The following is a 26,146-nucleotide window of genomic DNA, read 5'->3' on the forward strand; positions in this document are numbered from 1 at the left end:
GCTATATGTGCTCTCTGATTGGCCAGCACTGCTCACATGATCAGCACTGGCCACTCAAAGCAATGTATAGCGTGGACTAGGTAGCTAGACAATTGCAGTGGCCATGTTGGGCAGCTAAAAACAGGATCCCGAATCAACACATCTGAGGGACAATGGCAGTGAAGAATGTCAACAGGTAATACACTATCCCCCATTTGTTCCTGGGACAGAATTTAGTCCCGAACCAGAAGGCTGCTTTAACCCTTTCCAATCTACTGTCTGATGTCTGAAGACATTCTGATTGAAGGCTGTAAGAGCTCCAATGTCGGAAGACATCCAGCTGGGTATTCCTACTGTATATTACTGGCCGCTATGTTGTTGGGGGGCCTGTTCAGCATGTCCCATACCTCAGTACTGGCTCTAGCCAGCAGATGGCGCCATTGTATATTGGCGGAAATAGAAAGCCCCATAGGAAACCCTGAATCCAAAATTGGATTGCAAAGGGTTAAGGAGGATGCAGCCATACATGGCAGATAAACTGCAGACGTTCTGCCATGAATTTGCATAAGGAACATTTTCAGCCTTTACACTAGCAGCAAAGTGGATAAAATTATAGAAAATATCCACATAAAAAAAATCTGCAGTGGAATTGAGCAGCAGTGCGAATCGCAAATCCAACGCATGTTAAATTATGTAGCAGATTTCTTCTTTTGCAGTGCTTATGGTGAATTCTGTGGCATATTGGTATGAAAATCTGCTATAAATCTACATGCTGTTGCTAAATCCATGGTGCAAAAAAAATCCATCCTTTGTCCACTGATTTTAGTGGAAAACTGTAATACTCCATTTGACCTGTGGAGGCACTGCAGGGGAATCAAACACTTACTTACTTTCAGGTAACAGATGAAGATGATCACTAGTGGTCTAAGCAGTGGAACAACCTGTGATCAGATTATTTTTGGGAGACCATTTTAACTAAAAGGGATTAGCCAATATTTAGTACCAGGTTGTTCTCCCCAAGTGTTATAATTGCTCTAGATGAGATTTAGTGCTGAAGATTTTCCATAGGCTAAAAATATAGTTCATAATGAACCATTTAGTTTTACTGAACAGGTTGATCATCGGCTCTGAATGGAACCACTTAAGGACACAATGGGCGATTGTTCCAAGGTGTTTACTTTTCGGTAATAATAGTGGAGCTCCTGGCCCATTTAATCCAGATTTATGCCTCACCAATTACACAAAGGGCAAAAATCTATTACAGGTCCAAATGGAAGCTTCGAGGTGGATGATGAATGACTGATTCTTAGGAGTTGTCGTCTTGTAGCCATTTGTTAAAATGCTTTCCAAGCTCAAACAGACGCTGCACCAGCACTACCAGACTCCTGAAAGGCCAATCTAGTGATGCAGTTCCATTCGGTGCAATCAATGAAGACTGACCTCTTTTGGAAGCTTGGTTTTCCATTAGTAGCGTCTATATTACCATGACATAGGAAGTGTTGTTCCCCCATTGTAGACATGTGGGTGGCATATTTGAAGCAACATTAAAGGGGCTGTACCACTTCTAGCCATTTGGCTGCAGGAAGCAGATAGCGCCGTACACTGCATAGTGGCCCAAGTTTGTATTGCAGGCTCAGCCCTAATGAAGTGTATTGGATTCAGCCTGCAGTACCAACTCAGACTAGAGCGCAGTGTACAAAGCTGTCTACTTTCTGAGCAAAACAGCTGGAAGTGGGACAACCCATTTATAGGAAAACTTCACCAATGTCCTAAAATTCAGTCGTGCAATTTGTGTTCTCAAAATAGTACTTGTATAAGGTACTGAATTAAGATTCGTTCATATCAATGGAATTCAAAAACGCTGATGTGAACGAGTCTTTGCTAAACTTTTTGCAAAATTTTTTCTCTTTCCGAAAAGAAGTCATCCTGCCATCTGTTGACCTGGAGAAGAAAACAAAAAAGGAAAAAACTACTGCACATCATGTAATTTTTTGGAGCAGGGTGTTGGCTGACTGCCCTTTCCCATGTGCTCGCTGCATGCAAGGATCATAAAAGAAAACCCTCACTATATGAAGACCCCCAGCCTCTGTGTGTATCTAAATTGGAGTCTCTGTTGGGCATTCTGTCACATTCGCCTTGCAGTGCTAGGACAACACCTGCATGGAGTTTGCATGTTCTCCCCATGTCTAAGTGGGTTTCCTCCAACACTTCAAAAACATACAGATGGGGACAGAACCCAATATCATGTGATGTAACATGCAGACTCTATATAAATAAAGGTGATTTTAAAAAAGAATAGTGCTGCAAAGCAGTAGAACCCAACAGACCCCATTATCAGTCAGTGGAGTCCATTGGGTGATGCTGTTGTCCAACGTGCGATTGATCGACAACATCATTGTGGTTTTCATTATTACTGGAACAGCAGTTATGAACGGAGCCTAAGTTGACAAAATTTTGCATGAAATTACTTATTGAAGCCTAACTTTTCACGTTCTTATTCTCCAGCAGGCCTGGGACGTTGTAGACTCCAATGACTCTACCTCTCCACACCAACAAGAACTGCCGGCTCCCCCTATGCCACCAGGATGGGAGGAGAAAGTAGACAATCTTGGGCGCACATATTACGTCAACCATAATAACAGGACCACACAGTGGCATCGGCCAAGTCTAATGTACGTATCCTCATCTAAAAGTGAACTATATCAAATCTACCGATCCTGCCCAGAGCTGTATGTTAGGGGTTTAGTCAAACATATGTCTACACAAGGACTGCCCAAGCCTCCATTCTCATTAGGAATCGTCCCATGTCTTGCCATATTCCTGCACATTTCATCCTGAAGATGCAGGATTCCCAGACCTATTTATGCTTGTTTTTATTTAACTCCTAAGTGACCAGCCTATTTTTCCATTTTAACATCGTTATGTTCCACGAGCCATAACATTTTTAATTTTAATTGACATTGCTATTTAAGGCCTTATTTTTTGCGGGACAAGTTGTATCTTCTAACGGTACCACATTGGGGCACATAGGATGTGTGGTTGAAGTTTTATACATTTTGTTTTCATCTTTGAGAGGCTGAAAAAAGCAAAATTTACCGATTTTTTTTTTTTTTTTTTTATTTATTTTTTTTAGTTTTGCTTTTATGGGTTTCACCATGCAGTATAAGTGAAATGTTACTTTTAATCTGTCAGTCCATACAATAACTGCAATACCAAATTTATATACCTTACATACTCAAGTATAAGCAGACTTTTTCTGCACATTTTTTATGCTGAAAAAGCTCCCCTCGACTTATGCTCGAGTCGTGACTTTCTCCCATTGCTTTCAGTGGGGCCCCGGCTGCCATTGAAAACAACAGACTGCCGGCACCCCTGCAGTGATTTTCAGGGAAGGGCTTTAAATTTAAGCCCTTCCCTAAAAATCATCCCTGGCATGTGTAAAAAATTACGAAAACATATCTATACTCACCTGTCCTCTGCCGCTTGGGTCCCGTCATTGTAATGAAGTTCTTTCAGCAGGCAGGGATTCAAAATCTCCGTCTGCTGAAGGGGCTGCATCTGATTGGCTGAGTGCTCAGCCAATCACAGACAGCACTCAGCCATTCATTGAATGACAGTTGAGCTCTGCCTGTGATTGGTTACAGCCCTCAGCCAATCAAGGCAGTGCTCGGCCCTTCAAAGAAAGGCCGAGCGCTGCCTGTGATTGGCTGAGCTCTGTGACTAATCACTGGCAGTGCTCAGCTGTCATTCAATAAATGGCTGAGAGCTGTCTGTGATTGGCTGAGCGCTCAGCCAATCAGTTGCAGCCCGGCAGTCGCTGAGAGGTGAGTGTGTATGTATGTATGTATGTATAAATCACTGCAGGGGCTGCCAGCAGACCATTGCTTTCAGTGGGGCCACCGGCAGAAGCCCCGGCCCTATTGAAAGCAGTGGTGCATGGACCATGCATTTCCGACCCTAGGCTTAAACTCGAGGCACCTAATTTTCCTGTTTTTTAGTGATAAAATTGGGTGCCTCTGCTTATACGCGGGTCGGCTAATACTTGAGTATATACGGGTAGTTTTTCTTGATGTCTTACTACTTTTGTATAAGTCTAAATAAGTAAATAAATTGTATTTGCTTTGCTACCTTCTGCGACCCATAACCTTTTTTATTTTTTCACCAAATGACCTGTAGGTGGCCTTATTTTTTGCAGGATGAGCTTTAATTTTCTTTTGTACCATTTTAGAGTACAAGAGACTTTTTGATAACTTTTTATTGCGTTCTTTGGAGGTGCATGAATAAAAATAGTTTTTAAACTTTTTTTTCACTGTTTACCATGTGGGGTAATGGACATTATGTTTTTATAGTTCGAGTCATTACAAACATGACGGTGTGTGTGTGTATATTTATTTTTTTCTATGATAAAGGGAGTATGTAGGTTAAAAGTGTCTGTTTTTTTGTTTTTTTCTTTCAATTAACTTTATAGAACTTTTTTCTTCTTCTTTTACGTGTTTTTTTTTCGTCTCTCCAAAGGACTTGAAGATGCTATGGTTCAATCATTGGTTCACTACACTGCACAACTTTTGTAGTGCAGTGTAGTGCATCTTAGAGCAACCCGCGATCAGACTGCTGCAGACAGGTTCTGATAAGCTGGTATGCCTGGCAAATTCACAGACATTAATGAGGCCTCCGGCTACCATGTGAATCCACTGTCACCACGTGATCATATTGTGGGGTGCCAATGCTGTTCCCTGCACGGGATTCCCATCAAGGCCTTCTATTAGACCGCAATAAAAACACTGCCGCCTAGGCTAATGCTCCTTAGTGACCTGCTGTAAAAAGCCGTGTGGCTGGCCACTAAGGGGTTTTAAATGAAGCAAGTCGGTACAGCACGAAGAGGCAGTCTCTTATATAGTAGATATATCTTCCTGAAATCATGACTGCTGCCGTCCTATGTTGCCTTGTTATGCCATTTATCATCTTTTCTTGCCCCTTACCAGAGACGTCACATCTGAGTCCGATAATAACATCAGACACATACAGCAAGAAGCCCACAGAGTGTTCAGGTCCAGGAGACACATCAGTGAAGACCTCGAGCCGGAACACGTAGAAGGAGCAGATATACCTGAGGTGGGTACAACCTTGTGGTTTTGGTGTGTGTTTTTTGTTTCCACTTGTTTTCTATACTCCAAAAACATGCTTAGACTATCCCCTTCCTGAAGGTGGACTAATCCTATTACGTCGAAATTTCAGTGTTTTTACTGCAATAGGACATTGTGGTGCGGCCGTTGGATGTCACACAAGTTGTAACCATACAGCCAACAACCTGCTAGAATTTGAGTTACTGCTGTTCCCTGCTGATTAATCCCATGGGATGGCACAGTCAGTAGTGACAGCGGCATCTAAGGGGTTTGATGAATGGAAGGGGTTTTTTTCATCATTGGGTCAGCCTGATTGTGGGGTGTTGATGAGGCCTGGTGTACGCTTCCAGATCTGTTAGTGTAAAACTGACTGGTAAACTATATGTAGATGTATCGAAGAGGCAATAATGCTTTTGAATAGTATGTATTCCAAAGCCTTATAGAAGTGACCAAAGAATGACACTTTCTAGGGGACGAAAAAAATTTAAAAGGTTGTCCACTTCTATGTTCTTGATGAAATGTCCTCAGGAAAAGTCACCAAAAATCGCTGGGTGTTTGTTGCTTAGAACTCCTTGGCAATTAGCTGTTTGCTGGGTCGTAAGAAGCTGACAGGTCCATGTTCACTGCAGCAGCCCAGGTTAGTTTCACAGTCACTATTCCCATTGAATTCAAACAGCTGATGGCCAGTGATTCTGAGTGGGGGACCCCCGCCTGTCAACTATTGATCTATCCTGAGGGTATGTCATCAAAATAGTAAAAACGTGGACAACCCCTTTTAAATTAAATGAAAAATGTTTAAAAAAGTATCAAACTTTTTGTACAACGAAACATTTACAAAAAAAAACTGGTAAAACATTTTTTTAATTCTATATATGGCATGGCCGCAGTGTAATGACTCGTAGGAAAAGAGATGGCGTATCAATTAAACGGCATCGCACATGGTTTGGAAGAAGGGTCTAAACATTGCATATTATATACACCTACACTTACTGGCTAAGAAAATCCAGTTATGAGTGCCACTGGCAACCTGATCAATGGCGGTGTGTTTATTGTACAATGTTACGGAATGTGTTGGTGCTGTATGAATGATGGAGCATCTACCATGGGAAGGCAGTCTTCATAGTGGTGTGCTGCTGCAGTTGATCGCCCTGATTTCCCATCACTTCGGGGTTTTAGAAGTTGCCCAGTACTAAATTACCCCTCATCTGAGGGGAAGATTCTGCCCCCTAGTGGTGGTGCGCCCAGCTTGGGTCATTTTGAGCCGCTCTATTTATGGTCCTGTAGGGTTGCTTGTTTTGGGGTATTTATGAGCGCGTCCGCTCTTCTCCTAGCAGTTCTTGTATTTGTTCTGGCTTCGGACGCAAGGCCTATTCTAAAACTGCAAGTCACTGACACCTTGATGGATCTGTCAGTGGTCCCGTCATTCACCGTGGAGACTTTTTCTGTTTTGATCTGTACACCAGTGTATCGGGTACCAAGCTGGCACGGAGGAAATCCATTTAAAGAGTCCCGCTCCTGGCTGATTCCTTGTTTACAGCCTGCAATATCACTTGGAGGTTATTACAGAGCAGGACCGGAGTGGTTGGCGCGCAGCTCGCTAATCACTCCTGTCTCCGGAATACAAAAACATCTCTCTCTGCCCGTCTGATACACAGGGGCTTATTCCATGTAACAGGCAAAAGCGATAACAGCAGTGACAATGAACAGCTGACCTTGTTGTGTTCTGTCGTGAAATCGGATAAACGGACTATCACCATCCACGGAATACCAATCCTAGACTGGCATATAAGATCTAAGGATCACATGGCACCATGGAGACTATGTGACCTGCAATAAATAACACTGCGGAGTAACTTTGCAAATACTTTCTTTATCTTCTATTGTTTTGTGGCTTTCTTCTCCTTTCACGTCCAACACTAAACTCTGATCTCTGTTGGCTTTCAGTGTATTATGAGAGCTGAAATGGCAGATACACAGAATGAAGTGGTTAGGGCACATAGGTTACATATACCATGGAAATAAAGCATGTATATCCAGCAGCACTTGGCATACAGCCTTGGTTGTGACTGGAATAAAAGATATGAAAAAAAGGCAGAAATTAACCTTGAGTTTTTGTAAAGCCGCTCAACATTTGAAGTGGATTTAAAGGAGGTGTCCAGTTTGACAGTCTATGCCAGGAACCCCACCGATCAGCTCTTCTCAGAGTTGATTTGCTTGCGCACAGCTCCGTTCCCACTTCAGTGGCCAGGCTTGGTATTACAAGCAAACTTACCATTGAAGTAAATGCGAATTGGAGTGTAATACTATGCCTGGCCACAGCAGTGAAACTGGAGCCATCTGCTTCCTGCAGGGATCTGCTCAGTGCACAATCGCACTAGCCTAGAGTTTAAAGGAATGTTTGGGCCCATATAAAAGGATCTTTGCGGGTCTTGGGATGTACCGTTATCTAAAAGATCTGGCTTTCTAGTTTGTCGTCTTTCTAGATTTGGGTTGGTGAAGACATTAATGGGCACATGCCCCAGCAGTGGGTGATGATGGGAAATCTTTACTAAGGCTACCTATGGGATTAAGCAATAATGTCATCTACATTAACAGTTCTCTCAAACTCCCTGGTCATGATTTGGAAGGGGCTGCAGGGTAAAGTCAAACACTGTATGACAATGACAAGGGGACGTGCTCCGGACCTATGCCTCGAATTCCAGTGTCATCTTCCTGTGACCTTGGACAAATTAGTCAAGTATCTATGTCCCAGGCACCAAAAATAGATTGGGACACTTGTTATATGCAGGTGGATGATAAATTTCATGACAGAAAGGCAGGCGGAGACCAAGATATAGTTTGCAGCAAAACAAAAACTTGTACATATTTACATTCTTCACTCCACAAGACCACATGGTTACTTTGAGTGTTACTGCAACAGCCCCTTTTTTGAGCCATCTAAGGTTGGTTTTACTCTCAAAATTCTTGCAATTATGATAGCTTTTAATGGCCAATAAAAAATTTGGTCTGGCGTAGCCTTGCTCTATGATCTTACTCCAGTTCCTGACAAAAAAAGGTGGAGCAAATTTTCCTAATTTTAATTTTAACTAATGGTTCCTTCTTGCCTCTGAATCTGGCAATCTGAGTAAATCCCTGTAAGCAATCCCTTGTAAGCTGTGTGCCATGAGTCAAAAAGGTTGACTTGACGCTTATTATCAAAGTGCTCATTAGCAATATCCATTTCTGTGGAATTGAGCGAAGTGTCCTTTATGGTCCTCGTGAGAATGGGGTTCCAGGATCTCCACCATAAGAAATGATTCTGAAGGTCCCCCCTCTATCTGTCCAGCTCCTGTTCACATTTAATTTAATAGTTAACTTTTCTAAAGAGATTTTCCTAGACTTGGATAATTGATGACCTTTCCTTAGTATAGGCCATCCATAACCGGTTGGAAGAGGTCTGACTTCAGGCATCCCCATGATCAGATGTTTGAAGAGGTCTCTTCATTTTTGACCAGTCATTGCCATTCATTTTCGACCAGTGGTACCTGGTATTGCACTTGAATGGGACTGAACTGCACAAAAGCTGTTTGACTGATGAATGTGACACAACAGATCGAGGAAGAGGGCCCTTTGAATTGCTGATCGTTAAGATAGGTTATCAATATTAGATTGGTGGAAAGATACCATTGGAACCCTAAGGATAGGTCCTCAATATCTAAGGATGCTTTTACATGGGCTGACTGTCGCCTGAGTAATCATCCTAGAATGGATGTGGGCATCCAGAAGAGATCTCCGACGCGCTCTGCCTCTATTCAATGAGAGTCTATCGCTCCTTTGTGAAAGCACAGGAACAATAGCCATCATGTAAAATAACCCTAAGTCCCAGAAAACCCCTTCAATACTGTAGGTTACTTGTGAATTGACCCATGCACAATAGACCCTAGCGCAAGCTCCAGATGGGGTTGTCATCTGCTGTCACCATGTGGGCCTATTACTATGTTAGAACCTTGGAGGAGTCTCCGGTACTTAATTAGGCATTCAGCCTTGTCTATGGTCTGGCATGTTGACCAGCCTGCCATTGAAACCACCAGTTCAGTTACCTCCTTGAAGCCTCTCCAGGTGACGGGTTCCCTTGCAGTCCTTGAATAGTAGCTGTCAGTCCTACATGAAGAAAATGCAATTCAGATTAAACCCATTTATTGTATAAACTCTCAAGGCCAGGAGGCAGATTGTGGATCTTATTGTCTGCCATCTTTCTCCTTTGTGGAGCTGATGACTATAATTTTCCTTCAGGAACTCCAATCAATATTTCCACTCTGTTATTTATGTCCTACCGTCACTATTTCAGATGATGAAAACATCCGACCAACTATTGTCAGCCATCGACTGATCTTCTCCAGGATATTTATTGTTACTTAGCAAATATTGCCTCCTGATAGATGAAAATGAATCAAGTGTTTTGTGCTTCTGTCTGTTACTGACGCTCATTTGTTTCCTTCCCCAGCCATGGGAGACCATTTCTGAAGAAATGAGTCTGAGCAGTGACACTCTGAACGCATCGCTGCCACCACCCGCCTCTCCAGTCTCTCGGGCCAGCGCTTTGGAACTTTCTGAGGAGCTTAACCGGAGGCTGCAGATTAATTCGGAGTCCAATGGGGAACAGTTCAGTTCACTTATTGTAAGTAGTAAGATTGCAGTTGGCACACATTCGCAGCTCTACCATGACATGCCCAGCCTGCAATTAGTACTGTGTCAACAAATTACAAGTAATTAGAATTCTGGAACTTACAATCTACTGAGGTCTTCAGATCAACCCAGCGGAGTATCAGACACGGCTTGCTTGAGCTCTTCAGTCAATGAATTCAAATACCATCCCATTCGTGAAATTTTGGACCTTAAAGGGGGTGGATGGGATTAGAAGAACGTGGGTGCTTTCTTCCAATAACAGCGCCACACCTGTCCACAGGTTGTGTGTGGTATTGCAGCTCAGTCTTATTCTCTTTGATATCTATGGATTGTGTTCAAGGATAGGTATGGCATTGTTTCTGAAAGAAAGCAGCCATATTTTTTTAAATTCCCATCCACCCCTTTGTGGTTTTTAATATTTCCCCCCTGATCGAATTTAAACTAATTACTGATTTAGCAATTTAAAGTGAACCTTCATCTTTAATTAAAGGGGTTGTCAAGGGAGGGGAAATAATTACATGGTCCATTAGTATCAGAACCTCCATTTCTGGCCCAGCTTCAAAACAGGTTGAGTGATATGGCTCTTCCATTGCCTGTGACATCATCGCAGGGGTCTGGCTGTTTAGCTTATTTCAATAACAAAGCCAACCCCCTTCTATATTTCTGGGCTGGTCATGACAGAGAAGGTTTTTGGCTTAGTTATTGAAATTAGTCAAATAGCCAGCCCCAAGCAATGATATAATTGGCAACGACTAAGCCGACCATGTGGCCCAGGGTTGGAACTGGTCCGGAGGTGGAGGTTCCAATGACACTGGAGTGGTAAAGTATTCCCTATTCCTGGACAATCCCTTTAAAGCGAGGCTCCAGTTTTGAGACAAAATTGTGTCTTGGTATTGAGGTGTTGAGGGTTATTGCTTCCAGTTGTTTTTCTTTGATCCGCATGTTCTAGGCCCTGTTTTTGGCTGAGCAAATTGGCTGCAACAATTTTTTAACTAATGCAAGCTGTGTACTGCTTTGTGATTGGCCAGTGCTGATCACATGAGGAGTTCTGGCCCATCATAGAGCTGGTATGTGTGTATTTAGGTGCATTAGTAATCTAACAGTACCAATACACTGTGGGGATTAGGTAAGGTAATTGTGACGGCCATCTTGAACAGCTGAAAGCTGGGTCTGGAACTGGCCGAACAGAGAGACAACAGGGAACAACTACAGGTAATATTTCCACTACTCTATCCAGTCCTGGTAGAGAATTTTGTCCTAAAATCGGAGGGTTGTTTTAACCTTTAAGACCAAGTGTAAAATCCAGAATCTTTTTGGTTTGTCTTTACTTTGTGCAATGTAGAAAAATTTCTGATTCAATATGGAAACCATCAGCAAATTGCTGTTTTGGCTTTTCATGGATATATGTGAACCTATAGTAACTGCTTATGTGACTTATTACTGGCAGCTCAATCATTTTACACCTTAGTATCCATATAGTCAATTATTTGAGGATCTAATGCTTGCACTTGGGTATTTCTGTAATTATGTTATAGGGAAAGTAGGAGTAACAGATCGATGAATAGCCACTTGCTGATGGTTTCTATGTAATCAGTTACCTTTCAGGTTCTAGTAAAGGTCAGTAATAGAGATGAGCGAGCATACTCGCAAAGGCAAACTACCCGAGCGAGTAGTGCCTTATTCGAGTACCTGCCCGCTCGTCTCTAAAGGTTCGGCTGCCGACGGGGGGCGGGGAGCGGCGGGAGAGAGGGGAAGAACGGAGGGGAGATCTCTCTCTCACTCTCTCCCCCCCCCCGCTCCCCCCTGCTCACTCCCGCGACTCACTGCTCACCCGCAGCCGAATCTTTAGCGACAAGCGGGCAGGTACTCTAATAAGGCACTACTCACTCGAGTAGTTTGCCTTAGCGAGTATGCTCGCTCATCTCTAGTCAGTAATAATCTAAGTGAAATCTACTAATGCCCAGTTTGTTATTGGATGTCAACCATCTTGCCCAAAAACAGATACAGTATGTATTTATCAGAAAAGGAGGTGTCAATGATTTATATTTACTAGTGACATATTTTATGTTTTATTCAATTTTTTTCAGGAGGAAATGCTTTTTAGTATTGTCTTGTCTTGGCTTGTCAAGTCCCCATTTGTTTGGATGCTTTTTAGTATTACTTTTAGTATAAAACCTCACTCTCTCATTCCAAAACAAGATAAACGCATAATATATTAAAGGGGTTTACCCATGACTTAAAATTGCTTTGCAACCATTCTGTCCTTCCTAGTTGCTGTTGCCCAGAACATGTGACTGCTGCAGCCAATGACTGGATAAAGAACGTTACTACTGTGGCAAGTGATTGGCTGAAGCAATCACAGGTGCTGGTCAGCATCAAGCAGGGAAGACAGAGTGGCTGTGAGGCCATTTTATGTTGCAGGAAACACCTTTAAGACAATTTTTCTTGTTTTATTTTATTTTTTTCCATACTGAGCTGTGCCAGAATTCTAACCCAGGGACTAAAAATACTAACCATAGACACCAAATTTTTTTCTCCACCCGCAGCAAACAGCTTGGGAAAGACGAAAGGTAACATTTATTCGCAATACAGATGTGGTGATTTTTGAAAAACCTTTCTTTTTTTTAATGAGGGCATCAACCTGTCTTAGAAGCCAGGGCATTTATTGTGTTTGTTTTTGGATGTAATTTATTTTTCAATTTTGCTAAAAAATAAATAAAAACTGAAAAAATTACAGAATTTCTTCAATCATCTGTTTTTCAGCAGAGGGAACCTTCCTCGAGGTTGAGGTCTTGCAGTGTGACAGATGGCGTCGCTGAGCAGGCTAATTTACCAATGGTAAATCAAAGTTCATGTCTCTTTTTTTTCCCTATTTTTCTTATCCAGTTGAACTTTTTCCTGTGGAGAGAGCAGAGTTCTAAAACTTTTTGGCTTGGATGTTGGTCGTAAATTTTTGGTTTCCTCCCTTGATGCCCAAAGGGGCCATATGAGTTGTTGGAATCCTTGAAGTTTCCATAAATAATGGCTTCTGATCTACATATGGTCTTGTGAATTTTTATGTGATTGCATTCTTGCTCTTCCAAAGAAAGAAACCAAGCATTACTATTCTTAAGTCACATAATGCTAAAGTTTCAAAAACTTTTTTTTCCCCCCCAAGCCATTTTACGGAAAATGCTATAAACAGGAAAAAGGCAACAGTATACTATGGTGATTATCTTTGGTGCTTTGGTGTTTTTTCTTTGTATGTTTTTGATGACTGTACTTGATTTATCAAATTATCGAAATGTTACTTAAGTGACTTTATATGTAGAGTTCTGTAGCAGAAGACAAAAGAACAAAAACATGAACATTCTCAGTCTTGTTGCTTATGATACAGGACACTGTAAAGTACTATAGATGTACACTGGGAGAAACTTCCACAGGTTTAGTTTTGATCATTCCTGGTCTCTTTTTTTTGTTGTTTGAAACACATTCTTTTTTAGGCTCTTCCACTTAAAGAACAAAACATGGCGGCTTTGTCCCAAAAACAGTGCCACACCTGTCCATAAGTTGTGATTGCAGCTCAGCTGTATTCTCTTCAGTGGAGCAGATCTACAATACATATGTAGTATTCGTTGACATGACTGGTGCATTTTAATAACTATATTTAAGACATTGTAGTTAGGTTTTACAGCTCTTTGTAAAGCCTTTTTCAGAGCTCTACAGAGGGCTGCATGACAGTGCTAAGGGATGCTGGAGGAGATCAGGAGGACAGAAAGCTACTATTAAAGAGGGCTGTAATGCTCCTATCAGTAGTGAGGAGGAAGACACCAGCAGCTACTCAGAGGGTGAGCTAGAGATAGCTGTGTAGTATTGAGTGGGCGTGGTTATGCAACACAGCCTCTGAAAGAGGAGAGGGGATGGGGAGCTGAGCTTGTGCAACTTCATGAGCGAGATCAGTTGATCAGGGCTGGGAATTCCCCGCCAGGAAGAAACATAAATATAGAAGAGCCTGCAATTTAAATATGTGGCTTTCTAAATGCATGAGAAGGAAAACTCAATGCAAATAAAAACAGTCTTGTGCATCATTTTTTCCTGCAAGGACTTAGCATAAGATATCTGTTTTAATGATTTTTCATGCACAAAAGTTTCCATAGCAATTGTTTATATCATAACACGGTAAATATTAAGTTTACATTTGCGACACCAGTGTCATTCACAACCCATTGACAAGGTTGGTGCTGTTTTGGAGAAAAAAATGCAGGGCCTTCTAATCTTGGACAACTTTTATATCTTCAACATTTGTGAATTATTGGAATCCTTTTAATGGTTAGCATTAACATTCAACAATGTACTTGCCAACTCTATTGTAGGGGTAAAGGTTGAGGTCAATGTAAAATGTTGGTTCTTTACTACTAGGCCTGTGTATACAACTTACAGGTTGTTGGTCGTTTGCATACAACTTGTAAAGAAGTTGTGAAAATCCTAGTCTCAAAAGCCCACCCTTTACCGTAGCCAATAGCGATAACTTCTAAGTCATGGTAATGGTCAGAAATACTATTAATTTGGCCGCCATGACGGATTCTCATCAAGATTTGCATAGCAAATGCCTTTGTAAACTTTGCTTAGCTAATTGATGATGATATTCCTTCCTCTTGTTTTCCTTCTTATCGTGGCAATGTGTTGGCTCGTTACATGTTTTAATCTCATGTGAATTGGGATTGTGCTGGGTAGGATTTGGGAAGCCTTTTTTTCTTTTGAAGGATGTAGGCATCCAAGATAGAATACTCTTAAGACCATTCCTGATTACTTGGGCATATCTCATCGTTTTGTCTCAATTGACTTGAACATGATCAATTATCTTCTTGCTTAATTGCCTTCTCGGAGGCCAACATTTCTTACAACGGAAAAAGCAGAAGATTAAAAAGAATTGAAGTTGAAGATTGAATGTAAGAAATAGTGAAGTACTCTGTCATTAGAAGACTAAGAAGTGTAAACTAAATGGACCTCTGATCATCATCTTGTCATCTTTTTATACCCTCCTTTAAATTGGACATAGCATTGTAGCCAATTGGATTATGAGACGGAAGATCGCAGCAGGAAAAAAAGTTTCTCTCTTGTGGGAGATGGTGATCAATCAACAGCATTGTTAATAGCATAGTTGGAGAATAGACTTTAAATTTTGTGCAGAGGGAATGGGGAGATCACAAAAAAAACCCTTCTTCAAACGAGCAGAATACTAACATGAGGACTTTTTGATTATCTTTATTAGAAACTCACCTCTTTGTAAAGGAATATTCAGCTCTTTCAACTATGGACAATAACTTTGATGATAACTTTGTTTTGAGTTCTCTGTACATAACTTTGCCCTGAGGACCTTGGTGCAAAATTCTTATGTTCTCTCTCTACTAGAGATGAGCGAACGTACTCGTAATGAGTACTTACGCACCCGAGTACCGCCATTTTCGAGTACTTCAGTACTCGCGCGTAAAGATTCGAGGGGGCGCCGGGGGGCGGGGAGAGGCGCGGCGGTGCGGGGGGTAGCAGCGGGGAACAGGGGGGAGCCCTCTCTCTCTCCCTCTCCCCCCCACTCCCCGCTGCAACCCCCCGCGCCGCCACGGCGCCCCCCGAATTTTTTCGCCCGAGTACGGAAGTACTCGAAAATCGCGGTACTCGGGCGAAAAAGGGGCGGGGCCGAGCACGTTCGCTCATCTCTACTCTCTACATGAAGGGACAAAATTTTAGCTGCATTGAAAACTATTCTTTTTTTATCATGTTAGATTTTTTAGGACTCTCTCCTTTGAGTAGTATGCTTACTGTACTTCCCCAGGGGTGTACATAGAGGTGAGGGTCCCCATAGCAAAAAATAAATGATGCTGCTTGACACAACTACAAAGGAAAGGACATTCTGGCGTTTGTTCCCCTATCTCTTCATCTGCTTTCCATGATCCTTCAGTTAATTCCCCATATCCTGGTTTCCAAATGTTGTAGGAGATGCCTTCAAAAATTTTCACTACTCATTAAAATGAGGGATGATGACAACCTCAGCTTGGGCCTCTTTTCTCTAGAAGCGTCATAAGAGGCACGTGAGCTGCCCCTGTGGCATAACCAATGGGGATATCTGTATCCTTCAACCAAAGAGCATATTTCCTTGAAAATCAAAAACGCTATGCTAAATGTGTTTTGCCCTAGGGTTAGCCAAGATATAACTAGGGAAAGAATAAAAAACATTTTTTGAAAAAATTGACCAAAGATACAATGCGCACATTTATTTAATGGTCATTTTATGATACTTTTTAGTCAACTTTTTAGGGAAGTCGATTCAAATATTTTTATTGAAGTAGATGGACTTTCTCCTGGGCTTAGATTGAGAAGTTTACATATTGACTTTTGACTGATGCCTCATCATAATACTTATATTTGAGAGCCAGTGTTGGGCAATTACACTGTCAGTAGTCAGTCATTAGCAATTCCTATCACTCACGTATCACTCGCTCATGTTTCACCTCATCATACTTAGTGTCACCTACTCTTTCCAGGAACTCTCACGGAACAAAAAATATTTTGGCCCACACTGGACACATGGCCCCTATGAGAACAGTTAATGACTGCATTAATTAAGCATTCTGGACAATCATGGAAATTCTATGTCTCTCGATTGAGAATTTAATCCAAGCAATCATATTCCTAAATTACTTACCAAATTATTCATGTCAATCTACAGTAACTCTTCCTTAATGATTCACCTTCTCGGCTAACGATCACTCATTCCTCAAATTGACCCTGTAGGTTTTATTAATGGTCACGTTATTGTTCAACAGCCCAGCATCCCAACAGGAAGAGCGCGGTCTTCAACTGTGACCGGTGGAGAGGATTCAGCGGTAATGTCTATAGGGTTGTAGTAGTACGGTCTAGTGACCATTGACAAGACCATTGGTTATAGGTTTATTTGCCCATATGGAGTAAAGCTTCATTATGCCTATAACATATTGTACTGGATCTTTCTAATTTCGTCATATATTAGGATAGTTTGACTATTTTTCCATTGGATCATATGTTTTGCCACTTGCCTGTAGTTATACTATGGATTTATGGTGAATATTTACTTAATTGTCTAAAAGGGAATGTCTAGTAGTTGGCCTTAAAAACAATTCATAATTCACCACTTTTGGGTGAAGCCAACTGTGTTGACTGCTTTTTAGCTTTGCTCCATTAGTCGTGCTGGGGGTTGTGCTTTCACAACAGTTGTAGGTCAACTCTAGAATTACATGTAGTGTATTGTTATAAATGCCACCATATTCCATTGCTTCTCCACCACCTTCTTGGTTATTTTGGTGAGATGGTGGATTTGGTCTCGTACCATCTTAGTTGGCTTTGAAAATTAAAGTTACAAGTCAAGGCATCATCATTATTTTGTGACCCAAATTCAACAAGTTGACCCCTACCAAAAAGTGTTTGACAAATGTACGAAGTAGGGGTATCCTGCTCCCAGGACCCCAAACAATTCTGGTGCGCATTAAGCAAAACGAAGGTCTATTGGGGCGGGGGGTGGGGGGCTATTAAGTAAATAGGCATATTGACATGAGAGCATGTTTGGAAACCTGTAAGTACTCTCATTTTATTTCTTCATTGATACGGAAATGGGGGGCACTTCTCCTGCTTGGTGGGAATCCCAAGTTCTACGCAGTCACTAATAAAACTTTTATGACATGGGGGATGTTGTCTGGAATTGGAAAAAAAAACATGACTGCTTTCTTCCAAAAACAGCACCACACCTGCCTACAGGTTTTGTCTAGTTTTGCAGCTCAGTACCAAACACCAATAGAGCTGGGTTACAATTAGAGATGAGCGAACGTACTCGGATAGGCACTACTCGTCCGAGTAATGTGCCTTATCCGAGTATCGCTGTACTCGTGCTCAAAGATTCGGGGCGCTCCGCTGCTGACAGGTGAGTCGCAGCGGGGAGCGGGGCAGAGCGGCCGGGAGAGAAGGAGAGAAAGATCTCCCCTTCGTTCCTCCCCGCTCTCCCCTGCAGCTCCCCGCTCCGCAGCGCGTCCCGAATCTTTGAGCACGAGCACAGCGGTACTCGGATAAGGCACATTACTCGGACGAGTAGTGCCTATCCGAGTACGTTCGCTCATCTCTAGTTACAATGCCAAACACAACCCATAGACAGCTGTGGAATTGTTTATGGAGAAAAGCAGCCATATTTTTCGAATTCAGTGCAAACCCTTTAACCCTCCAGCCACGATGGCTGACATTTTGGTTCAGTTTTGAAGATTGAACTATTAAAAAATGCTTTAAATCATGTTTCTTGGGTAAAAAGAGATGTCCAGGTACCCTCCGAACTGGCTGCCATCCTAGGACAGTTGATTGCATCTCTAGAATGGAGGGAGGAGAAGGTGGGGGAGGAGCTTAACACCATTCTGTTCACTCCTGTTAGCCTGGTGGGAATGAAGAGTGTGGTGTTGCGCTCCGTCACCCACCTGCAGAAGTACCTGTTTCCCCCTTCAATTTACAGATGAATTCACCTGTCCTAGGATTGGGCTCCACATGCTGCAAAAATGGTGGCCATTGTGTTGAATTCCGGGGCAACCCCTTTTTAAAAAGCAAGTCCTCTTACTACTGATATAATCAACAACCGAGTAATAAAGTAAATTTTTTTCAGGGTTTTTTTTTTTCAATTATCACTCCCATCATGCTTTAGGATCTTTCTCCTCTGCTCATTATCAGCCACTTACACTTGGTATTCGACTATGTAGAAGGATGGACAAATGGCTCAAAAAGGTGGTTGTCACATTTATAGCCCATCCAACCACTGCCTGGGCCAACGGAGTGGCATGTCCTGACCTTCCTATAATACTGCCCTCTAGTGATGAGAAAATTTAAACCAAACTGATAATGTACACTGTTTATATCTGCATGATGTTGCTCTTTAGGATGATGTAATGCAGATCTAGAAGGTTTGAAGAGAATAGGATTATTTTCTATGAATTGCATTTCTTCTTAAATGATCACAGTATGGTAATAATTTCTTGCATACAAACAGCCATCCGTGGCCTATGTACATACCACTCCGGGTTTACCGTCAGGCTGGGAAGAGAGAAAAGACGCTAAAGGACGCACATATTATGTTAATCACAACAATCGCACAACAACATGGACCCGTCCAATCGTTCAGGTACGAAGATCCTTGCAGGCCGACTGTCCCACTTTCTTTGTATGAAAAGGGACATTTAAGCATTTTTTTTCCATCTGTGTGGCCTTAATCTGGGCTTGTGTTATCAGGGATTGAAAAGAAACTGCTTGTGTGGTCCAATAAGCCATCCACATTATTGTCCATATCCTAATGGACTCTATTAGTGGATGTATGTTTGGATCCACACAATGTTCCTATGACCACTTTTTAATCCATGGATATAAAAGATTTGTCATAAGGACACCGAAAAATATGTTGCTTGCTGATTATCTAGCTTTTAGATGCTCAAATTCACTAATGACATACAAATAGAGACCCTCATTTGAAATGAATGGAATCTGTGCTTTCCCCTAGTAGCCTTATGTGCATACTTGACAGGGAAGAGGATTGCTATACCTCTCCTTACCACTACATAAAGTAGCTAAGGTTGCTCAACACTCAGATTTGAGCATACTATTTAAGTCACAGGCCATTTTCCTTCATGTGATGTGTATGGGCCTCTCCCCCCCCAATTTGTGTCCAGACTGTAAATGAAGCAGCTCTTTATGCCTTTCTTACAGCAAGGATGTCACAGCACCAACTGGTGTGCTAATTAAGGAGTTAAATTGCACCTAACCAGTCAAATTCATGTAAAGAAACAAGCATGACAGCATGCAATTGACGAACAAGTCTGCTTTTGATTGATGGCGAGTAGGCGAGTCTTAATTTAAAAAGGGTTTTCCCGAAGTAGACTAGCTTAGTCCTGGAAAATCTCTTAAAGATGACACTCTGACAACTAAAGTGCTGAATGACTGTTCTCTACCGTGTCTTCCCTAAACGTAAAGAGAATGTATTGAAGACTCTTGATTTATTATACTATGCGTGTTAAAGAAGTATTTCCATTTCTAAAGTAGAATATGCTTTTTGATCTGTCTGGGTCCCACATATTGGATGCATAAGAATGAAGGGGCTGCGGTGCTAGTTATAGTGCTACATCTCCTTCCAGTCTTGTTCTACACAGTGACCCGGCTGTACAGGGCCACGCTTTCCTGCACAGCGGGGCACTGTTAAACCTCTATGCAGGGACAACCAGTGAAGAGGCCATGGCACTACACCAGTGCTGCGCCCCTTCGTTCTCAACATAGTGATATGCCAACACTGTTTAGGTTGAGCATACCTCTTTAAAAAAATGTGTTCACCTATGAATGACCAATGGGGTGCTTCTTATTCTGAGGTTGTCCAGGCTTCTCCCACAGCAAGAGAGAGCTTGCCAAGATAGTTTTTAATTCTACTCCCAAATTTTAGTGTTGATTGGGATTATCCTTCAAGTCGAAGATCTGTCGTCTTTCATTGATGATATTTAGGATTGCTGTAGATTGCTAACTATGTTTTGCCTCTAAACTAGCACGCTGAAGATGGTGCGGTCGGATCCACCTCAAACAGTAGCAACCATCTGAGTGAACCTCAGATCAGGCGGCCTCGTAGTCTCAGTTCCCCCACAGTCACTCTGTCTGCTCCACTCGAGGTGAGAGTCTGTCTCATCTAATATGGACCTTCTCCTCTTCTTCTTCTTCGCTTACCAAGCCTCCGCAATCTTATTTTCTTTTTCTAACTTCGGCAATGGCTGGCGGCCTCTCCAGTATCTCTTCTTTCGCTCTTCATGCTTTATAACGTGAACTCTATGCTCATCTGGTTTTCTTTTTTGTTTTTCTTCATATACGCTTCGTAACTCTTCTTAAACAACCTCTTCTTCTTCTTGCTGATTTCTTTTGAACATTTTCATGCTCTTATGTAGTATGTCTACTGTATGTTATGTTTTTTGATTCGGTTGTTGTGTATGTGAACTATTTCTTAAGTTAATACTGATTTTTTTGGGGGGATGAGATTTTTAACGTTTTGGTTTCTTTTTGGCTTAATTACTGTAATAATTTTGTTCTTGCGGTATACTGGTCTCCACTAATGTTTTTTCATGAGGGCAAACTATACAAAGCATGGGCATATACACTTAAATAAAATAAATGGCGGCTCCCATACTTTCCTCCTCACTGCAGGGAGTCTATTGGGGAGGACGAGGAACACAGCCCCCCTGTTTTCAAGACCCTACTGATCAGCAAGTTATCCCTTTTCCTGTCGATAAGGGATAACCTGTGATCCTGGTACAACCCCTGTAACCTTCATGGGTGGGTCAATCTTGAAATGAGGAGCCCTTCTTTTCACTGGTCACATTGATCCAATAGGGACTAGAGAAGCCCCTAGCACAGGTAAGGTATGGAGCCCGTATTATACTGAAGGCCCTTTTACACAGGCACACATTTGGGCAAAAACATTTGCCTGCAGGCGATGTGCTGCCAACGATAATTCTATATGTGCAACCAACAATCACATGAGTGATTGTTCACTCTGCATAGAGTCTAAGTTGACATAGTTTGTCAATTGGCGCTTGTTTATTTTTCTTTTACGTGGGCCAAGAATCGCAGGTATGGAAGATGAGCGATTTGTTATGATCTTTTAACTCCGTAGAGCCAACCGAGCCCACCAGTGAGAATTTTTTTTATACTTGCTAAAAAACTTGTTCATCTGCTGAATGTTGTCTCTAATATACAAGCAGCCTGGTGATTGGGTGAAGGTTTATGCCCAAAAATTAGGTTGTCTACAAGATCGTTTAAGACTGTTTCTATGGTTCATGTATGTACCCTTGGACCAAAAATACCATATAAAGTAAAAAAAAAAAAACATGGAAAGTTTAGAGCAACACTATATAAACTTGAAATACAAGCCTAAAAGCATTTGGCAACAATTCCTACTAACCAGTGTTAAGCTGATGGAATAAGTAAGGTCTAGTAATTGGGACGTATTATGGAAAATGAACTTTGTGCCAACAATAACGAGATCAGATAAAGGGCTGAGTATTTTGAAATCTATAGACGTCTTGTGTTGCAATGTGTAGCAGTCAAAGAATTATTTATTTTCCTAAGGTAACAACTAAAGAATCCCTGGAAGACGCTCCCTGCTTCGTTTCTATAACCTCTGTTTTGTTATTGACCATAACATGCATATGTGTGGGGAAGTACCATTCCTGCTTGTGGAGACCACCATAACTGGCATAGGGAGGTTTATAGGCTAGGTAGTGCGCCCTGGGAAAAAGGTATGCAAATTGTCTCTTCTCTAGGAAAACGAAAGCTATTTCTCTAGCGCCATCTATTGGAGGATAGCTGCCTTAAAAGGTAAGGTTCAAGCCTTTCCAGGACTTGTAACATGACTAAGGATGTAAGCCAAAGTAGAAGTAAGAGACACCCCTTTGGAGAAGACTCTGGTCTGGCTAAAATCTTCGTCATGTTGCAAAGCCTGTTAAAAGGTCAGACATTGACCTAGAGAGTAGCCACCTACCAGTAGTTGGCACGAGAGAAACGGTGGTGGTCTTCCATGAAGTGAGCTAATTTTCATAACATGTAAATTCTTCACTGAGATGTGTCAGATGATGATGTCATTAGTGGAGGTCTGCAATTTAGACCCCACCCACCCCTAGAATGAGGGTCATGCTTTACAGATTTTTGATTCACAGATCTGTAGACAGTCTGTAGTCCGACCTTCTCATTGAATACAGTGGGGCTATATGCACAATTATAGTCTTATTGTAGTGAATGGGAGAAGTTCAAGGCATGCACAAGCACCAATGACATCCTTTGACCTGTCTCGGTAAACCTTCAATTTAAAGGGGTTGTACCAAGATTACAAGTTAGCACAGGATAGGGGATAACTTGCTGATCAGTTGGGGTCTCACCGCTGATACCCCCGCCAGTCTATTGTTCCCCTCTGCCTGTCACTACGGGGTCCTCTCTCACCCCGCAGTGACATCAGAATTAATGGCGTGCTGGCCAAGCATGCATGGCCACTACTCCATTCATTAAAATGAGGCTTCTGGAAGCGGCCAAGTAGCAACTGCTTGGGTATCTCCACAATTGCATTGAGTGTGAAAGCAGGGATGGCGAGCTTTCGCGAGCAGCACTCCGTTAAGCCACCTCTTCAAGGCAGGGTTGTAGTAATCCCTCAGTGAGCACACTGGAGGTACCTTCTACAGATTGTCTCAGATTTCAGCAGTGAGACCCTCACCAATAAGAAAGTTTCTTTGGATAGGAGATAACTTGTAATCCTGGTACAAACCTTTTAGGCTGCCTTTGCAATGGAGAATAGTACAGGATACAACTCTGGGTCAGTACAGAATAAGTAATGTATGTACACAGTGACTCCACCAGCAGAATAGTGAGTACAGCTCTGGAGGATAATACAGGATGTAACTCAGGATCAGTACAGGATAAGTAATGTATGTACACAATGACCCCACCAGCAGAATAGTGAGTGCAGCTCTGGAGTATAATACAGGATGTAACTCAGGATCAGTACAGGATAAGTAATGTAGGTATACAGTGACTCCACCAGCAGAATAGTGAGTACAGCTCTGGAGTATAATACAGGATGTAACTCAGGATCTGTACAGGATACATAATGTAGGTATACAGTGACTCCACCAGCAGAATAGTGAGTGCAGCTCTGGAGTATAACACAGGATGTAATCGGGATCAGTACAGGATAAGTGATGTATGTACACAGTGACCCCACCAGCAGAATAGTGAGTGCAGCTCTGGAGTATAATACAGACTGTAACTCAGGACCAGTATAGGATAAGTAATGTATGTACACAGTGACTCCAGCAGCAGAATAGTGAGTACAGCTCTGGAGTATAATACAGGATGTAACTCAGGATCAGTACAGGATAAGTAATGCATGTACACAGTGACTCCACCAGCAGAATAGTGAGTGCAGCTCTGGAGTATAATACAGGATGTAACTCAGGATCAGTACAGGATAAGTAATGTATGTACACAGTGACTCCACCAGCAGAATAGTGAGTACAGCTCTGCAGTATAATACAGGATGTAACTCAGGATCAGTACAGATTAGAAATGCATTAATTTACTCTAACCTTTTCATGTGGATTTATTTTTATATCCAGAATGTTTTACAAAGGTGACCGTGTATTACAACTGTACAGATTGTTAATAGCACTGTCATGCATAATAACACACATTAAAAGCCAGCATGTGTAACACGTGTTTTTCAGCTAATTAATGTGTGATAAATGTTAACAGTGCCAATCCCTCTAGGATTGTTGTTAATCTATTCCGATTTCTATTGTGTTGTGCATGTATGTCTCACAGTACTAATTGACATTAATCCTTGTTGCGTCTGCATTGTGTTTGACCGTACAGGGTGCAAAAGACTTCCCAGTGCGCCGCGCAGTGAAGGATACATTGTCCAACCCGCAGTCTCCACAACCATCTCCTTATAATTCTCCTAAACCACAACACAAAGGGGCGCAGAGCTTCTTACCGCCAGGTTGGGAGATGAGAATAGCACCAAATGGCAGGCCATTCTTTATTGACCATAATACCAAAACTACCACTTGGGTAAGCAATACTCTACTTTTATGTGAGCTCTGCAGGGGAATATTCTATTATATGATGTGTTTCAAGTCAGAGAGAGGGGCTTTAAATTGTTGCATCTGCTCAATGTGCTAATTACATACCAGCGGTTCACTACTATACTGCTATCCCTTTCCTAATTGGCTGAGAGGGATGACGTGGTTCCGCATGGAGTCCTGCATGGATGTGGCCTCATGTCCCGCTGGTCAGCTGAGAAGTCACACCATTTGTATATACCATCCTGAATGTAAATTTAAGGGGCGCTCTGCACCCAATGGCTTGTTTTCAGTAGAGCATCATGCCCTAATTTAAAGCGGTCTCTCTCGCTCATAGATTCAATATACATGTATATGACAAGTTTAACTATCCTCTTGGTGCCGCGTAGAAGACTCCATTGCAGGACATGTATGCTTGGATTCCTTAGCGCTGTACTTGGGCTCTGTTCACATTGCCGGGACAGCCACCATTGGTTTGGCTACAGCAGTATGACTATTTCTAAACTTTTTACTGTATAGCAAGTTGTAGTTGACTATTCTTACATATTTTTTTACGCAAGGGCATCTTTTAAAGAAAATGTATTTCACGTGGTATATGTTTTACTTTTTTTCTAATAAGTGTCAATGGGTGCCATATGTCACTATAGGGCTATACAGTAGTATACATTGGAGGCTTTCGTCACGGCTCAGTCAGCCTCGATTTCAGTGTTTTCGCTCTTTTCTTCCAAAAATGGTGCACACCTGTTATATGTAATATTGCAGGTTGGTCCCAGTCACTTATGTGGAGCTGAACTGCAATACCACACATAAGCCATAGACAGGCGTGGCGCTGTTTCTCAAAAAAACAGCCATCGTTTTCTAATCTGGGTCCATTTTGTGGAACCATCCAATGAAAAATAATAGTGTTGGCAAATATGATTAAATAGAAGTCATGTAGTCATTCCCTAGCTGTATGATGAGCAGGACATAGTTAAGGGCAGAACAGGTGGGATGTAGATGCCAGAGGGGGCGCCAATGAACCACTCTGCCTTCACCAGGGTATTTAGACATAGGGATAGGGAAGTTAAATGTACATTTAAACCAGGTGAAGGCAAGTGGATCTGTAGCAATAACTAGGCAGGTTTGATTCTCTGGAGTTGAGAAAAGCTGATGACAACCTCCTCTTTGGCATCATTGTGACCTGACTTCTCTAGAAATCAAAAATAAAGTATGTAATGCCGAAAAAAGACAAATCTCAATCCAGTTCAGCCTATTACCCCCCAATGTTGATCCAGAGGAAGGCAAAAAAAAAAACTAATAAGGTAGAAGCCAATTTTCCCAATTTTTTAGGGACCAGGCAGAAAACACTTTTTTTTTTTTATTTCCGGTATTTTTGGTCTTTTTTCTGGAAATGTAATAACTACTAGCATAATCCTACACGAGTCTCTCCATCATTAGACACAAAGAGCAAAATAACTGGATAGTTTTGTACGGAGCGTTCCAGTCTTTTTGAAAGCTGTTTTAATCTTAAAAGCAGAGATGTTCTGCAGGCCGTTGGAAGGATATGCTGCAGAGGGAGCAAGCAGGAGTATTAGCTCCTCAATAACTATAATCTACTGACCAGCCGGGACTATTCTCTTCTGTGGGTTGTCGCAGCTTCAGCCTCTAGGATGCTCGGTCCATGTTTTTGCAGTCTAAACGTTCGGGAAGTTTTATAACTTTGATGATTTCCTTGTTTCATCCAACCATAAAGTTAATAAAAACTCT

The 26,146-nt window shown here is 41.9% G+C and overlaps 1 protein-coding gene across 13 annotated transcripts in view; it reads left to right on the forward strand.

Moving 5' to 3' along the window:
• Positions 1-26,146, forward strand: part of NEDD4L (NEDD4 like E3 ubiquitin protein ligase) — a 353,635-nt gene that overhangs the window by 290,199 nt on the left and 37,290 nt on the right. For 8 of the 13 annotated variants that reach the window (XM_066602536.1, XM_066602537.1, XM_066602540.1 and 5 more), the window contains 8 exons: positions 2,485-2,651; positions 4,962-5,091; positions 9,586-9,759; positions 12,531-12,605; positions 16,568-16,627; positions 18,796-18,927; positions 20,330-20,449; positions 24,192-24,389. In XM_066602536.1, the coding sequence (XP_066458633.1) occupies positions 2,485-2,651; positions 4,962-5,091; positions 9,586-9,759; positions 12,531-12,605; positions 16,568-16,627; positions 18,796-18,927; positions 20,330-20,449; positions 24,192-24,389 (1,056 nt within the window). The remainder of the gene's footprint in view (positions 1-2,484; positions 2,652-4,961; positions 5,092-9,585; positions 9,760-12,530; positions 12,606-16,567; positions 16,628-18,795; positions 18,928-20,329; positions 20,450-24,191; positions 24,390-26,146) is intronic. The other 5 variants (XM_066602539.1, XM_066602532.1, XM_066602533.1 and 2 more) reach the window with 3 other exon arrangements.

Source organism: Eleutherodactylus coqui, chromosome 5, assembly GCF_035609145.1.
Source record: "Eleutherodactylus coqui strain aEleCoq1 chromosome 5, aEleCoq1.hap1, whole genome shotgun sequence".
Lineage (NCBI taxonomy): Eukaryota > Metazoa > Chordata > Amphibia > Anura > Eleutherodactylidae > Eleutherodactylus > Eleutherodactylus coqui.